The sequence below is a fragment of the Hypomesus nipponensis genome, chromosome 13, assembly GCF_054491055.1.
Source record: "Hypomesus nipponensis isolate SF chromosome 13, ASM5449105v1, whole genome shotgun sequence".
NCBI lineage: Eukaryota > Metazoa > Chordata > Actinopteri > Osmeriformes > Osmeridae > Hypomesus > Hypomesus nipponensis.
The window spans coordinates 19,245,347-19,263,486 of NC_140373.1; the positions used below are offsets into that span (position 1 = coordinate 19,245,347).

Sequence of the window (18,140 nt, forward strand, 5' to 3'; positions counted from 1 at the left end):
TCCAATGTGAACACCCAAATTTAAAAGCACAAATGCAAAAAGTTGATTGCAATAATGAATCATGTCACTGTAGGACTTTAATCAAGCATCCTGACACATTTTCGCAGCCAAATCTCCATCCCTCCATCGCAGAATAATCCCCCACAACACTCTGTTATATAAGATCTACAGTACACACACACACACACACACACTTACTCATCAAGACAGCAGAGAGACACATTCTCTCACAGAGCTGTAGAAATTAAAGCTAGTTGACATACACAACACTAAACATAGCACTCGGAAATACATTCAATTTCCTGAACAGACAGGAAAGGTGAAAGCAATCATACTGAAGGCAGCATGGTTCACATGTCTATGTGGCTCAGATCAAGAGACAGGCAAAAATTGGCAATCCTTGGCAGTATTTACCAATTGAAATCAAGCATTTTTCCACCAGTGTATGTTAACATAATAGTGTAAGGTAACAGTTAAAATATAATTAACCATTAGGTGTGGATCCATAACTACATTCTGTGAAGAAAACACAACTTTAAGCACCTGCAAGCATAAACAATCTGTTTGCGGTTTAATTGACTGTATTGGTAAAGAAAATGTAGGGCTGCTAATCATGTGCTAAATTTGACAGCCTTACCCTGGCCCGGCCACTACTCGGTATGGTCCTCCTGGGAACGCTCTGGTGATGGGAAACGAGGGAAGATGCAGAGGGGTAGGAATGTGGTGTGTTGTCTTGTGAAACCCTTTGTAACACTGCCAACCAGATACAACGTGGCTCTGGGTCACTGCAGTCCACCCCCACTGAACACTGGAAACACCAGTTCCGCCCTGGCGGGGCTGGGACACCTCCTCTCAACATCACACAGTATAGCTAACAGACAGTTAGGTTGCCCAAGACACCAAGAGACCTCACCTAGACAAACGACACACATTTTCTAAACATGGTAGTCAAAAGTCAATACATATACTCCCCCACATGTTTTCCATAATGTTTGAGGTAAGGTTCCTTATTCCTTTTGTTTCACTACACACTGAGAAGTTTCAGTGTCCGAGGAACAACAAGGTGAACGAGCAGGTTGGGGATGAATACAAATGTAGAGAGATCCGGATGGATGCAGTACTGGTTCTGGTTCAGATAAACCAGTGTCAGCTGTTGCCCGTCTGTTCTCTGAGTCCAATTTCCTGTATTCCTCTTCAACAAAATATAGTATTGGAGCGGAGTGTACCCAAACTAGTCCTGTTGGTCTCTGTAACCGTTTTTTATCCATCATGAAAGGATCTGATCCAGCAGGCAGAGCAGGTATGCGTCACCAAATGAATGACAGGAGTTAGTCTTCTATTTTGTATATGTGACAGATGATCTCCCTCACTCCTCTCTGAGTATCCAGATCTGGTTAGTCTTCTCCATGTTGGTTGAAGTGTCCTGCATTGGTTAAAGCTACAGTAGAAGTCCTGCATTAGGGTGCTTCACTGGTTCAGAAGAACTATCAGTATTAATCCAAACTCGTGTGTCAACTGAAGGTACAGAGTACGCCTTTTTTATGGTGGGTAGAACCAAGTGATGTCAGTGGCTGCACTGTTGTCTATGTATAGTCTTCTCCTTTCTGACCAAGCATAGATTGCCTCCCCCCCTCTTTCTATCTTTTCTGTCTCATCCCCCGGATGCTCCATGCAACACTGGTACACTGTCGCCACACTCACTCTTGTTCTTTCTCTCTCACACACAGATTCTTCAAATCTATATTCTGCCCAGGCTGCTTCAGCTGTGAGCAGCAGCCCTCACAGTGCTTCTCTCTCTCTCTTGCTTTCTTCCTCTCCCACTATTCTGTCCTAATATCTCTCCTGCTCACTCTGTCTGTGACTCCCTGTCTCTTCTTGTTGGGCTCAAGCCTGGCTGTTGCTGCTCAGCAGACACCGGGAAAAGCAACCAATGTGTGTGCGTGTCAGAGTGAGTAAGTGTTACTTCTAAGTTGTTCTCTTTTTTGCTTGGACACCTGTGTGACATGCATGTAATGGATGAGAGATAAGAGACAGAGACAAACAACGGCAGACCAACTGTTCCCATCTATCCCCTCCCACCTCTGTTGTAAATTCTATCCAGCAAAAATAGAATGTGTGACTCAGTGCGGAATAAAAGTGGTGCCCTTCCTGCCTCTCTGTATCTCGCTTCCCATGGCTAACCCTAACCCTGGATTTGAATGTTTATGTGAGTCTCAAGCCCTGTTGGTGAGGGCACACACTAACCATCCCTCACTAGAGGGGGCAGGATGAAGAAAGTGGTAATGTGTGTGTCACATGTAACTTGCACCAAATATCCCAAATATCACTACACATGTGTCAACTATGTTTTGGTACTGTATGTTGCAAACTTGCAGAGCTAGTGAACATACCTATAGGTTATCCACTCTGTCTGTGGTGTCACACATTTTGTTCAGCTTATCTTTACCAACTCACAAGCCACTCAGAGTTTCCCTTCGCAGTCAGCTACATGGCCCATGGGGAATATCTGTCTCTTTTGTTCATTTGGTCACCAATACTCTGTATGCTGTCCAGCCTGCTGCAACATCTCCTGTATTACATCTGCTCTACCTGACTCTAATAGTGACTGCTGGTGTTTCTAAAACACTCATTGCATCTAGTACCCTTTTACACACAGAAATCCCAGATAAATGGTTGGTCTGAATGTTTCAACCTTTGGTCAACTGGTGGATTAAATCCATGTTAAACACAGCTTGAGTTCTGAACATTGTGAGGGGTCAGGTGGAATACAGGGTCCGGGGGCACCCTCTCCTGGGAGGTAGACCTATGGACATGTAATTGATGTGATCAAGGAAACATGTGTAACTCATATTCTTGATTGTGCTTGCTTTAAAAGGTCCTGTTAAGGTGAAGGAGGGGAGAGTGGAGCCTGAGAAATACTGGTGCAACGGCGGTTGAGGGACCGCCTGAGAATTGTCCAATTATTTACGCCAAGTGTTTATTTTGACCGTTTTGACAACCTAGTACGGCAGTGTGTCTACTCGCTTTTCTGGCTCTGCTGAAAAGTGAAATATAAGTATGTCTCAGCTGTACGTGTCAGCGTCTCATTTTTGCTGTCCTGCACCCGGGTGGCGAACGTACTCGGTGACGAAGGGGATGAATTGTCACATAAATACCCCATGTGTCACATTTACAGCACAGTAGCACAAACTGACAAAGCAGTGATGAGAGAGATTGGCAGGATCTTGAAGGTCAAGAGCTTCTCTCAGTTATTTTCCACTTCTGACCCAGTGTTTTCCCTGTGATTACTTTCTCACTAGCTCTTATTTCTGTTAGACACTATCTCTAACACAGGTGTACTTTAAAGGTTTCATAATTTACAAACATAGCAGACAGGCAGTGGCGCCTTCATGCACAGGCTTACCTGGGCTTAAGCCCGGGCCTCGACCAATCAGGGGCCTCTTAATAATATTACAAAATAATAATGATAAACGTCCGTATTCGCGGTGTCATTACTCTGCTCTACAGCGCTTCCGGTGGTGGATGTGGAAGGAGGCCCCCCTACCCTCTCCCTTATCAAAATAAATTTTACAAAAACTATAGAGGGTAGTGTGCTTGCTTGTGTCGGTTGCAAATGGGTCAATTTATGAAACATACAAGCTGAACCCCCTTTGAGACAAGCTATTTTACCTACGTTGTCACCACCGGCAGTATTTTTCAGATGGAATCGCGATTCAAACAGTAGCTACCATCTGCTAACTGAAAATATGCCCCTGACGCGACTTCTGGTCTCAGTCAGTCTAGAGCCCTGCATGGAGAAGCTGAATTGTGCTACGAGCAAGCTAGCCTAGCTGCTGTTGCTAACCAAACTACACTGAGGGGATTGTTTGAATTAAAAAAAAATATTTTGACATACATTTTAGGCTGTGGCATTGAAGACAGTGACACACCACACAATCTTGAGTTTAAATACATTATTTAATGTGATATTACTTACTGTACATGCAAGTCTTGAATTGCTTAAATGTATAATGCTGCTACACCATGGCACAATACAACACTTGCTAAGAGTGCAACAGCAATGCACGGTGTATCCATGCATCATTGCTAACGTGTGCTGACATTGTGACGTAGGCTAGCACAGTTCCCTTTGTTGACACATAGGCACTTTTGCCACAAAGACGGAATTTCAGCCTAAACCGTGCAACGGAACGTAAATAAAAATACAAGCAACTCAACACAAAACTTTTGACATTCGCGATTAGCGGGCGGGGGGCCTCAAAAAATGAACAAAAAGTCCATAGCCCAAGGGCCTCAAGTGCTATTAAGACGTCCCTGCAGACAGGGGAGAGAGAGACAGTGAAACTGACAAAAAGCTACATTAAAGGCAAAAGATGATGAGCATTTTAAATTAGGGAAATTGTAGAAAGTAAGGAGAACTTAACTTATAAAAACATACATTGATCATTGAGAATTGGGAGACAGAGAGAGAGAGAGTTGGATGAAAAGAGGTTTAGAGGCATTAGGTTGGGATGCAGACTTTAAACCAACACAGCCATGCACACAGGAGTCACTCAACAATAGGACACATGGGACAGATTAACAGCCTCGGCCCAACACACACAGGCTTAACACACAAACACACCTATCAAACTTGAAAATGAAAAAAAATCATCCTTTTTTATCTAAAATCACGAGTGGACAGAGCTTGTAAAGTACTTGAGCTCTTTTATGCAAATATCCAATGCACTGAAGTTTAAAGTGGATGTTGTTAACTTAGACATCCTGTATTATACTGACAGTTATTCATAGTGCCCAGAATGTCCATTTGAGGAACTAAAGGATCATGCAGCATTTTATGTTTGATGTAAAATAACTCTTGCCCTAATCTTTAAATTGAAAAACAGGTGCAATGTACAATGCACAAGGTACAATGATTAGACTTTGAAAATGTTAATGTTCTCTTGAGAAGCAATTTGTGGTACAGCACAGAACATAGACACACAGTAAAAGATGAACAAAAATAATCCAAGATTATCAAGATCATCTCCAGCAGCCATCATAAATATAATTGCAGTCCATTCAAGGTGCATGTCAATAACTGTATGTCAACTGTAATACAAAAAGATTTATACAAACAAATACATTTGCAAATCTTTTTAGTTTCTATGTATTTCAGGCCCCAAGTTCATGTATTTTACATCTGGTGACACCAGGGCCGGACTGGGACCCATTTTCAGCCCCGGAGTGTAAAGGCCAAAACCAACTCCCCACCAGGGGCCGAGCCATACGTTGTAAACATTCATGGCTTAGCCCAAACCTAGGACCTAGTCAAGGTTGTGATGTGAGCCGAAATCGCAACTTTACATTAATGCGAGTGTGTGCAAGATTTTTTACATTAATTTTAGTGCAAAATAGTAAAATATTTTTTTCTAATTCAATACATTCTGGAAACAGGCCTGTCAAAGATCCTCAATTGTGAACAGTTGTTCTAATATCAGAGTACAGTGTGCATAATGTCTCCAGCATATCAGTAGAAGCTATTGTCTTCAATGGACACTGGGTCTTGTGTGGCACTGAAGAAAACAAGTTTTAGGGTTAGGGGTTGTGTTAAAAGTACAGCAGGAAGAAGCATACCATTTTAGTATGTAAAAAGAAGTGAGAATTGAACACACGGTGCAATTCATACATTCACATCACAGATATGATGTGAATGATTTGATGACAATCTTTGGTGATGCCCGGAGTTTTTGTTTTGAATATAGTTACATACATTAAAAAAAAAACTAAGGACTTATGGCAATGCATTTCGGGGAAGCAGTAACATCAAAGGAAATTGGCAATATAAAGAGGGTAGACAAAGGGAGAAAGTTGGTGTGAGTTGTTAGCTGTGTATTTCTGTGCACCTGTTATGTTTTCTTAATCCATTGTTCTAGAAGATCTACTGTTGTACAATTTTTGTACAATACAAACAAATAATAATTCTGTTTTGACAACCTAAATTCATGAAATCCAGACATGGAAGTTCACCAAAGAAAATATAAAAAAATATGATTTGAGGAGACACTCAACATACTGCACAGATTGGTGTATCCGGGAATACATGCAAGGATTTAACAGTGGCTGTCAGTGTATCTTAGTTTGGGGTCTCAAGAACACCAGAGAAATGCAAAGCCAGGTTCGATGACCTTGCATGGAGTTTTGAGGGATAGAGGCAGGAACCTGTAGTACCATAGGTGTATACTGTACGCACAAAATATTTCCTGAGGCGAGTACCATCCCATGGAACTGTGGTCTCCTCTGACACACCCATGAGGGAAGACAACAATGTTCATTTTAAGATTGTAAGTTATTTGTTTTATGCTAATACATGCTTTTCTGGTAATAACTTATATGGACATTCATTGCCAAGTAGGAAACTGCATTTCTGCCAAATGCAATGTACAGCTCTCCATTAAGTTTCCTACCGCTCTGCAGGGCCTCTGTTATCAAGGCCTTTGCGCCTGTTTCCAGGCGTTAATTGTTTGCAAAGACTGACTACTCTGAGCCCTATGAACAGAATCGGTGACAAAGGGCAGCCCTGGCGGAGTCCAACCCTCACCGGGAACAAGTTTGTCTTACTGCCAGCAATGCGGACCACACTCTGGCACTGGTCGTACAGGGACCGGACAGCGCCGATCAGGGAATCCGGTACCCGGTACTCGCCGGAGCACCCCCCACATGAGCCCCCGAGGGACGCGGTCAAATGCCTTTTCCAAATCCACAAAACACGTGTTGGGCGAACTCCCATGCACCCTCCAAGACCCTGGCGAGGGTGTAGAGCTGGTCCACAGTTCCACTGCCAGGACGAAAACCACATTGCTCCTCCTGAATCCGAGGTTCGACATTCCGACGGACCCTCCTCTCCAGAACTCCTGAATAGACTTTCCCATGGAGGCTGAGGAGTGTGATCCCTCTAAAGTTGGAGCACACCCCCGGTCTGCCAGTCCAGAGGCACTGTCCCCGATGTCCAATCAATGTTGCAGTTGTGTCAACCAAGACAGCCCTACAAAACTTCCAGAGCCTTAAGGAACTCTGGGCGGACCTTATCCACCCCAGGGGCCCTGCCACCGCAGAGCTTTTTAACCACCTTGGCGACCTCAGCCCCAGAGATAGAAGGCCCCCCCCCCCCAATGTCCCTAGACTCTGCCTCCACGTCGGAAAGCGTGTTGGTGGAATTAAGGAGGTCTTAAAAGTATTCCTTCCACCGATCCAGGACCCCCCCCCCCGTCGGGGTCAGCCAGCCGTTCCCAGCAGACCCTCACATTACGTTTGGGCCTGCCAGGCCTGACCAGCGTCCTCCCCCACCATCGTAGCCAACTCACCACCAGGTGGTGATCAGTTTACAGCTCCGCCCCTCTCCTCACCCGAGTGTCCAAGACATTCGGCCTCAGGTCCGAAGACACAACTACAAAGTCGATCATTGAGTCCTCGGGTGTCCTGGTGCCAGGTGCACATATGGACACCCTTATGCTTGAACATGGTGTTCGTTATGGACAAGCCGTGTCTAGCACAGAAGTCCAACAACAAAACACCACTCGGGTTCAGATGAGGGGGGAATTCCTCCCAATCACGCCCCTCCAGGTCTCACTGTCATTGCCCACATGAGCATTGAAGTCCCCCAGGAGGACGAGGGCATCTCCGGGAGGAGCGCTTTCCAGCACCCCTCCAGAGTCTCCAAAAAGGGTGGTGGGTACTTGGTGCGTAAGCACAAACAACAGTGAGGACCCGTCCCCCCACCCGAAGGCGGAAGGAGGCTACCCTCTAGTCTGCCGGGGTGAACCCCAACGTACAGGCGCCAAACCGAGGGGAAACAAGTATTCCCACCCCAGCTTGACGCCTCTCACCAAGGGCAACTCCAGAGGGGAAGAGAGTCCAGCCCCTCTCAAGGAGACCGGCTCCAGAGTCGATGCTATGCGTCGAGGCCGACTATATCTAGCCGGAACCTCTCTACCTCGCACACCAGCTCAGGCTCCTTTACCGGCCAGCGAGGTGACGTTCCACGTCCCTAGAGCTAGCTTCTGCAGCCGAGGATCGGACCGCCAAGGCCCCTGCCTTGGGCCGCCGCCCGTCTCACACTGCACCCGACCCCCATGACTCCTCCTGCAGATAGTGAGCCCACTGGAAGGGGGTCCCACGTTGCCTCTTCGGGCTGTGCCTGGCCGGGCCCCATGGGAAAAGGCCCGGCAACCAGGCGCTCGCCATTGAGCCCCACCCCCGGGCCTGGCTCCAGGGGGGGTGCCCCGGTGAATCGCGTCCGGGCCAGGGCAACTGGGAACCATTGTTATTTTTCATCTTCATGTCAGGTTTTTTGAGCCACGCTTTGTCTGGTCCTTCAACTAGAACCTGTTTGCCTTGGGTGACCCTTCCAGGGGCATAAAGCCCCCGACAACTTAGCTTCCAGGATCATTGGGACACGCAAACCCCTCCACCACGGTAAGGTGGTGACTTAGAGAGACAAAAGTACCTTATTTAATGGCAGCAGTGACCCGAACAAGGCAAAGACATAGGCCAGTTTTTTTTTTGAGGGTGTGGATGTTCTTAATTTTCGTATGCTTCATGTTTTGGTTACCCGCAATGTTTTGGGGGCTATCTCGTTGTTTATGATCATGGACCTATGCACTTTTGTAAAGCTCTCTCTTAGAAGTGGCTTTGGAAGCGTCTGCTAAATTATTACACGTAAATGTAATGATCTGCCCTGTAATATGTTCAGGTTTGCTGTTACTTCATGCATGTCGCTAAATTTAAGCTTGCGCTTTGTTTTTCCTGTAGGAATATCCATGACAGATACATGCGGGCCCCTTGTTTGCTCTTTTAGAGAGGTGCTAATTACGCTAATGGGCGGAGTATGAGCTGATTGCCTGATGAGCGTCAGGTTTGATAAATACTACGCAAAATGAGGAAGCATAGCGGGCGCTATTACCGAACTCACAGACGCACGTAAACGGCACCATTTTTACTAAATGAGGCCATGCAGTGTCTCCTTTGTAATATCCAAGTGACATCAAGCATGTCAAAATTTTGCAGAACACAACATTGCAGAAAGGAAACACTGGATTTTTCTCATATTTAATAAGACCTTGTAGTACCTGAGTTACAATATTGTCATTTGTATACAAGCCCAAGACGTTGTACACTGTACTGTTCTATGTTAAAACTTTACCATTCCATACTGTGTCTTAGAAGGAAAACTCCACGGAAACTACAGTATATTTGTACTTGTTTACTCCAGTGTCACTCTGTAACCTATCCACTTCACTGATTAGAACCATGGCTCAATAGAATGGAATGGTTCAATTATGATTTCTAACCTTTCTATTGATAATCTTAGTTTTTCCTCTGACAGAAATAATTTCTTCTTGGACATCTTCACAACAGTATTGTAGTGCCCCCCACCCAGATATCCGTTGACGTCATTGATTGAATGTGTGTTGTCTCAGAAAGGTCGGAATTGTGTTCAGTGAGACATTTTAAGAGTGATGAGCTAGGTCTTGAATGGATACGTTTTAACAGAATATTTGTTCATGTAGTGTTTCCTATACAAATAACTTTGTAATGAGACAATTTCTTATTAAAGTCTGTTAGCCCTATCTCTATACTCTACAGGAAATATAACATTGGGAGGAAGGGAGTAGTTGTAGTGGACCAGTATAGTTAGCAACAACACACTGTATGTGTGATTGACAGTATTTGAAAAACTGTTGTGTGCTCTGTGAGTACCAGATCAAGGCCATAGTCCCAGGCCAGTTGCAGTTTAGCCTATAACAAATTGTTATTGTGTTGGATGCTTAAGCTTACTGGTTGACATTACACTTTAAAAAGGTTTAATTGTTATTCATTCATAAGAACTATTTTTTTTACAAAGTAAGCTAGCCCACAATGTACATGAAAATGAAATGATTTCTTTTTGGAGATGATTCAATCCAAAGTTATTTCAAAACATACTCAAGGGTAATAAACCTTGACATGTTAGTCTTCCTGAGGTATGTGGGCAAAACAAACAAAAAGGCAACTTGACCAAAAATAGCATTAAGCATATTCACAACTGCCATAATTTCATCTCTAAATATTCATTGTCATTCAAGCCTAGTGTACACCATATTCACGGCACAGCAAATACTGCATGAGTGGCAACAGGGGTGAGGAAGCAGCTGGTTGTCCAGATGGGGTGTGATCCCCAGAGAGCTCTCAGAACTGGGGTGGTGATGGGGACATGTGTGTCCCTCCCCCATATGCAATGTCTGGAAGCAGAAGTCTTTGTTGACTGCACCTGACACCCTGAGCCCATTGCTGCCTCCTATTTACCTTCCCTCTTTCATGTAGACATCTCTGTAGACATTAGTATCGCTTTCAACCTCATCCCCAATTACTGGCCTGTATTTTCGGTTGTATTTTCTCCTGATTTCATTCCATTTCAAATGTTTGTGTTCCTCGCTCTTTCTCTTTTTTTATTGCACTGTAAATTTACATCAGTCTTTTGTTGACACAATTCTGGCAGCCCACCTGTGGGTCAGTATATGCTGTGTATCCTAACATTCACAAGCAAAGAAATGCAAGCAGACAATAGCACGTACACACACTCGTTTTTCAATCACTGTGTGGGAGCCCATCTTCCGCCACAGACTGGGTATATCCAATGAACCCATCATTCTAGAATACAGACAGCACTGTCTACCCTTGACCTTTAAACCCTGACCCACACAGCCTCCAGCTACCCACATTATTTCTACCCTATCTTCAAGCACCATCCCAGCTCAACAGAGCCTCATTGTTAAGTTTGCATTTCAGTGTAAATCTTTCCCTGTCCCAACCCTCCTACTTCATATAGCATGACCTGAGTCTCATTCCTCAGTCCTGCCCCACAAAAAAAACTAAACATGTCATAACAACACTTGCTGTCCATGTGGTCAATGCAATTTTATTCATTTCACCCATTATGGTCCATTGGCATCACTTCCACTGCACACACTGTCTTTCACTTGGATGATGGAAGACACATCTGCAATGTTCTATCATAGGAAATGCCGGAAGGTCTGTAGCTTACTGATTTGAGTAGTTGTATGAGTAGTAATATATGTCTGTTTCACCAACTTCTGTCACATTTAGAGGAATTTTCAATACATTTCATGTTGCATGGTTGACTTTATGACTTTTCACGAGCATACAGTCAGAAAACTAAGACTGTTGGCTATCATAAAAGATCAAATCAAAGAAAGTTGCATGCCAATTATAAATCCTCCATGGCACAAAGTAAGTCATTTACTTTGGTAATAATATGTAAGAAAATACTTTCTCAACTTAGGCCACAGAATCAAATTAGATTATACGTCACAAATCCTTAAAATGTATTATTGATTTCATAGTGCAATACTTAAATGAAACCGTTTTGGCACAAATACAATGAATGGGAATGTTACAGGGTATTGAGACTCCATATCTTAATTGATACAACAATTCAATAGCAATCAACAGTAAATAAACCTAACCTTAGCCTAAACCCTATGTGGACGCCTTCTAATGACTAATCTTCAACATTGGGACAGATAAGAATAAGTACCAGCTACAACATGCCTTCTTCCATGCATCTGCATCTGTGGGATAACATGGATGTTGAGGCATTCTAAACTTTATTTTGGCTCCAACTTCCTTTTGCATGTTATGCAATGGGGTAACAACTTGATCAACTAATTCTATTAAAGTTGAGAATCGGTTGTCACTGTGTGCAAATCTGTGTTTTTGAATTACAAGTTATAGTGTCATATAAATAAACACAATACAGCCTGAATCATAACTGATTTTTCATAATTGACATGTATACATACATACATTGTACATGTCCAAAAAGCAAGCTCTGCTCTTAAACTCATAACTTTACTCCACGATAACATAAATATAGCTGGTCATGCTCGGTGCGTACTTACAAAACGTATTAACAATAAGATGTAACTTCCCAATGAACACTGTCCATATAGACCCACCCATCGCCCAGTACAGCAAGAGTTGATCTGTAAGGGGCACCGACCTTCCCTCTCTCAGTCAGCGTAAAAGACGAATAAAAAGTGAACAGTTTCAAACAAACAGCCTAACTCTATTCAATCAAATCGTTCAGACTTAAACATTTCTCTAACAGGTGCACTTACGTCTGCTACAGTGTGGGGTGGAATTCCAACAAGGCAAAAAGCTACTCCATTCATTGGGCATCCCGTATTGTGCCTATAAAGTGTGCGACGCGAAATAACTCAAAACACTTATTATTCTGTCGACATTATGGTGTGTCATTCGGCAATCCTTCATATATCCCTCATTCACGCAGTACAAACAATTAAATCCCGCCGATTTCGATAGGGATTCCAACTTAACTATCCCATCATCGACTCTCCTTCCTGGGTCCAACAGAGGAGGGGAGCAAGAACGCAACAAAGACACGGACCCGCCCTTCTACTACAATATGATAAGGGTATTAGAGCCTACATGTTAAGTTTCCTGGAACGGACAGTAGGCTATTTGTATTTGTCTGTCGTAAGAAAAAACAACATAGCAGCCAGTCGTTACTTAAAATAAAGTGGGCTAAATGTTTGATCCAACCATGGGATTTGTGTAGCTAAGCAAACAAGGGCGTAATGATATGGGGGGACAGGGGGACACGTCCCCCCCAATATTTAAAGAAGGACAATTTGTCCCCGCCAATTTGTTCATACTGTATGATTATGCGGGCCATATTGACGACTGCTAGCCTACGTCTTAGTTTCCAGCTCCGAAAATATCAAATCCCGGCCAGTCCATTTCCCAAATCCATTTGACTTGCCTTACACATTAATAAAATGTCTCCATGTCATGTTTTCCCTAAAGCTTATACGTCAATGAGTGAGTTAGCAGCGCAACATCAGACAAATGTTTAGCCATATTTATGGATGGTAAATATCCAGTATTTTGCTAACATAATCCCTGAGATAACAACTAGGTGAATTACACTATAATTTTGATTTGTAGAATTTGTGGGAATTTCGATTGCAATACTATGCAGCTTGTATTCACTTTTGACAAGCTATCCGACAGCAACCTATACAGGCTAGCATGTTGCTTTACAGCAAACTGGGATAGCAGTCAGTAACCGGCTAGTCAAACGTACTAAAGCTTTGACAGCGTTTTGGGCTAAGTTCCTGTTCTCTGAATTGGGCTATCTAGCAAGTTAGCGAGTCCTGCCATTTGTTCTTTCTGCCTTCATCATTTTCATCCCTATGGAATTGCGTTGCTGTTGTATTTAGCAGTATAGTGGCCAAAAATGAACTCCACTTCGGCAGCTGACGTTGAAAAAGTATGTCTCTGGATATTTTAGACATTATTAACAGAGTAGTGGTTCATTTAACATGTTTTAAGGTACAGGACACCAGTGTCCAGGTCACTCCGTTTGCACTGCTACAGAATTTAAAACAGTTAGCCTAACACTTAAGCAGTAATTGAATTAATATATATAAATCCAGAACTGTCATAATCAGGGGGAAAATGAAACTGCTTTGGGATAGAACATAAAATAGGCCTACTGCATTTGTACCTGTGTAATAAGTTGGGTATGTAGGCCTATGCATTGCTGTTATGGCGAACATAATTTTCCATCGATTTTAAATGACGTTTTGTATACCTGTGAAAAACTTTATGGGTCTTATCCCTTCCATAAGGAGGCCCATAAGTGGCCATTACTTTTTAGGTACCAACTCATTTGTGCTTCCCATTTTAATCCGAAACATAAACGTACCGACAGAACCATAGACATACCAACCGCTAGAATGCGTTGTCACACATAGAATGTCCATCACACATAAGGCAGGCCCTGTGTTACAGAGCTGTGTTACAACTACGCAAGCAGCACACAATACCGCGCTTTAGAAGGCAGCATTAGTGATAGCCTTGTAGTCTACTGCCTCCTACGTTTGGTAAGCAGGGACATGAAAACAACACAACTCAGGAAAAAAAATGAAAAAGTGACAACCACACCTTTTTCTTTACAAAAAAAGAAGTAAAGGCCACTGCAGATTTTACCCTTGTGTTCCTCACTCAAAATGGTCCTTCTTAACTCATTTAAAAAGGATAGAAAAAGATGCAGTGGTCTTTTTTTCCAGAGCTGTATTTGTATTCAAATCATACAGAAATAGCTCCAATAATAGCACATTTTACAGTATGCAGTCAGTGTACTGAAGCTTACTGCCAGCTTGATAACATTCTACATAAAAATAAATGTATGTTATCTCCTTTTCAAGTCTAATACTCTTTACCCCTCTTGATACTGACTAGCAGTTTTTGCTCATAGTGCCCACAACTATTTTCAGTAGATGTCTTAGCCCAGCGGGATCCATTTGCCAATATATTCTTTATGACGAAATGTGTTACTCTTCATAGTATGTCTGTACTTGGAACGGCGTCTTGAAAGAAGAAGAATCAAACAATATTCCAGAAACATGAATTTGTTTTTATGCATTTCTATTCCATATTGTTCCTCAAACTTAATATGCTGTACTAAAGAGTGGAACCGATCAATTATTATTTCTGTTTCAATTCTGAATCTGCAGGAGAATCCCCACGCCTACAGGGAGCGAGGGTGCAGCATGCTCTGCATGAGTCTGGCCCTGATGCTGATGTTAGCTGACGTTCCCCTCAGGCTGTAGTTGGGAGCATGTGCATATATAAATGAACATTTGTACTCACTGTACATCATTATGTAACAGCTATTCATGAAAACACAAGGGAGGTAGGGGTGAAAGAACCACTCAAACTACATCTAAATTATTCACCGTTCATTCTGATATACTGTGTGCTGGTGTGAGACCCACTCACGTATACACACAAATAGATGCTTCTTAATCTACTTATTTGAAACATTCTACCCTTGTCTTGCTTCCTGACGAAGACTGTGATGAAATTACAGATTTATTTTCCAGAGATTTTGACCTGGGCATCACATTCTGTTTGACCGTGTAACAGCTCATTCACAACTTGAAGACAACATTTGTTCACTACACTACCATAATCATATTTAGTGTTGTAGTGGCTACATGCCACTGAATGACAACTAACCCACCCTGTCTGTATTTATTCAAATACAGACAGGGTGGGTTAGTTGTCATTCAATTTCATGGCTGGAGGGAGAGGTAGCTTGTTTGTGCTTATCTAGGAGGACACATTTGAGTTCAATGGGGACTTAGAAGGCTATTGCTGGTTCCCAAGGGATTTCAAGGGTGGTCCTGTCCTGTGGCAATATGCCAAGAGTGCTAGAATAGGGAGTATAAATCGAAAAGTGTATTGTATATTTAATAGTTATACATTTAATCAATTTAGCTTTCCTGCTTAAATTGAACTTACTCACTTACTACCCCCATTTGTAACTTATTACAAGTTAAATTGGTAACTTTGCTTCATTACTCATTTAGTTCTCCTTTCAATATAAAAACAAGACAGACCGTGTAACTTTCTTTACCTCCAAAATATTTATTTAAATGCCAATAAATGCCAATTTTCCAAGGACAACTTATAATTTCCTGGAAAACTCTGGTCCAGGTTTGAGGATTTAAGTTTTAAAAATAGGACATAACATGACAGATGCAGCTACCACCTTTCATAAACACCATTTTAGCAAGCTACACCACCAACAAACTAGCTTCTTAATGGTGCTGGTGGATGCTATTTACACTGAGAAGTCAGTATAACCAAATCAACTCGGTTCCACTACATCACAAGAGATTATCGCGATTATCGAGACAATCTCGCCCCAACAAAAAAAAGATTAATAATCATAATAACACCACTGAAAATATTTGTATCATGAGTGTGTAAAAGCCATTAGTCTCTAACACCCTTTTGGCCCACAAAGAAGGAAGCTAGAGAATCAGTCTAGACACTGTTGGAAAGTGTCAATGTAGAACAGAGGGTGATGGAACCCATGGTGGCTTTGTAGGGGGCTGTCCTCTGTGAGTGGGGGTTGTGTTTCACTAATCTCTACTTGCCCTGACAGGGTTTCATCCTCTCTCCAGGGGGTTGAGCATTCTCTTGCCCCAACCCCCCCTCCCTTCTCTCATATGACCTGCTTAGCCTCCTCTCATTCTCATACCCTGTCCTTAATATTTAAATCCATCAACATAATTACACACCTCTTTTTTATCACCTGAGTATGCAGCCGTTTAACATCATTTTCTCAATAAAAGATGGGGGGTGGGGTCATATTAACCATATTTTACAAAAGTATATAATTTATGTATAATGTATAAGGAATAATGTGTAATGAAACCCTTGCCACTGGCCAAAAGTATGTACTGTAGACACCTGCTCTGTATATGGACATTAAGGAATTGGTGCCCGATTTGACAGCAGATGAGGTCTCAGGTTCACAAAATCTATGCAATCTGACAAACTACCGACCAGCCCTGGACAAATGACCATGAATACCATATCTTCCTCCGTACCAAGCACGCTACATGTTGAGGCTCTCACCCACTAGATGCCCACCCTATAGATGCATTCCTAAAATGAATAGATTAATCTAAACCCACCAGCTGCCTTTTAGATTCCCTTCCTGCAAAACTTCATAAGGAACTCCTCCCTATTATTGGACCACACATGGTAATTATTATGAATGAATCTATTGTAACTGGCCAAGTCCCTGTCAACTTAAAACAAGCAATCATGAAGCCCCTGTGTTAATTGAATAATTGACAACTCATTGTGCTCCCAATTATTGCTGATGCATTTCAGGTGTGTGTGTGTCATGTGACTGTCTATATAAGCTGATGCACCTGCACAAAAATAAATGAATAAATGAATTGAGTGTTTCTCAGAACTTGCATCCAGTCTCTGCATGTTTTGTCCTCCCAAGTTTATGTGTTTGAGTAGGTATATCTAGCAGTCAAGCTCTGTTTAACACCCTGCTGAGTAAAATGTAAATAAAAACAGAATGCAATGATTAGCAAATATCATTAACCCATATGCTATTCACAATAGAACATATACAAAATATCAAATGTTTAAACTGAGGAAATTTACAATTTTAAGAAAAAATAAGGTAATTTTGATGATGGCTGCAACACGTCTCCAACAAATTGGGACATGGGCAATAAAAGGCTGGAAAAAGTAAGTGTTACTTAAAAGAAACAGCTGGAGGAATATTTTAAAACTAACTAGGTTAATTGCAAACAGGTCTGTAACATGAATGTGTCTAGAAAGAGTATCTTAGAGAAGCAGAGTCTCTCAGAAATAAAGATGGACAGCAGTTCACCAATCTGTGAACCTACATATTGTGGAACAATTTCAGAATTCTGATCCTCAATGTGCAAAGACTGAGTAGATAATACAATCAAAAAATTCAGAGAATCTGGAGAAATGTGCAAGAGAAAAGGGTGGAAATAAATACTGCATGCCTGTGATCTTCAGGCCCTCCGAAGGTACTGAATAAAAAACATATGATTCTGTCATGTAAATCATTGCATGGGCTCCGAAACACCTCCAGAACTTATTGTCGGTAAACACAGTTTTCTGTGCTAACCTTAAAGTTCTATCATGCAAATAAGTCATATATGTGAACACTGCCATTTTCACTGGGCTAAAGCCAATTTGAAATGGACTGAGGCAAAGTGAGAACTGTTCTGTCAAATGTTGTTGTCAGCTCTCAGTTCAAAATCCTGCATCTCTGATGGGGGTGCATTAGTGCCTATAATGGGCAACTTGCACATCTGGAAAGGCACTATCAATGCTGAAAGATATATACATGTTTTAGAACAACATTAACTTCCATCCAGATAACATCTTTTTCAGGGTAGGCCTTGCATATTTCAGCACGACAATGCTAAACCACATATTGCATTTGTTACAACAGCATGGCTTCATAGTAGAAGAGTCTGGGTGCTTAACTGGCCTGCCTGCAGTACAGACCCTTCACCAGTTAAAAAATGAAAAATAGGACAAAGAAGACCCAGGACCGTTGAGCAGCAAGAATCCTGTATCACACAGGAAAAGGACAACATTCTTTCCTACAACTCCAGCAACTGGCCTTCTCAGTTCCCAGACAGATACAGACTGAAAAGAAGAGGGGATGCTACACAGTGGTACACATCGCCTGTTTCATGTTGCTGCCATCAAAT

General features: G+C 42.4%; 1 protein-coding gene across 2 annotated transcripts in view; it reads right to left on the minus strand.

The window, feature by feature from the left end:
• Nucleotides 1–12,315, minus strand: part of LOC146260554 (rho GTPase-activating protein 23-like) — a 33,903-nt gene extending 21,588 nt beyond the window's left edge. Inside the window, exon 1 of one of the 2 annotated variants that reach the window (XM_084670607.1) lies at nucleotides 12,159–12,315. In XM_084670607.1, coding sequence (XP_084526733.1) covers nucleotides 12,159–12,212 — 54 coding nt within the window. In that variant the 5' untranslated portion in view covers nucleotides 12,213–12,315. Of the gene's footprint in view, nucleotides 1–637; nucleotides 968–12,158 lie in introns of those variants that run through there. The other variant, XM_084670608.1, reaches the window with a different exon arrangement.
• Between the last annotated feature and the right edge of the window lie 5,825 nt (nucleotides 12,316–18,140).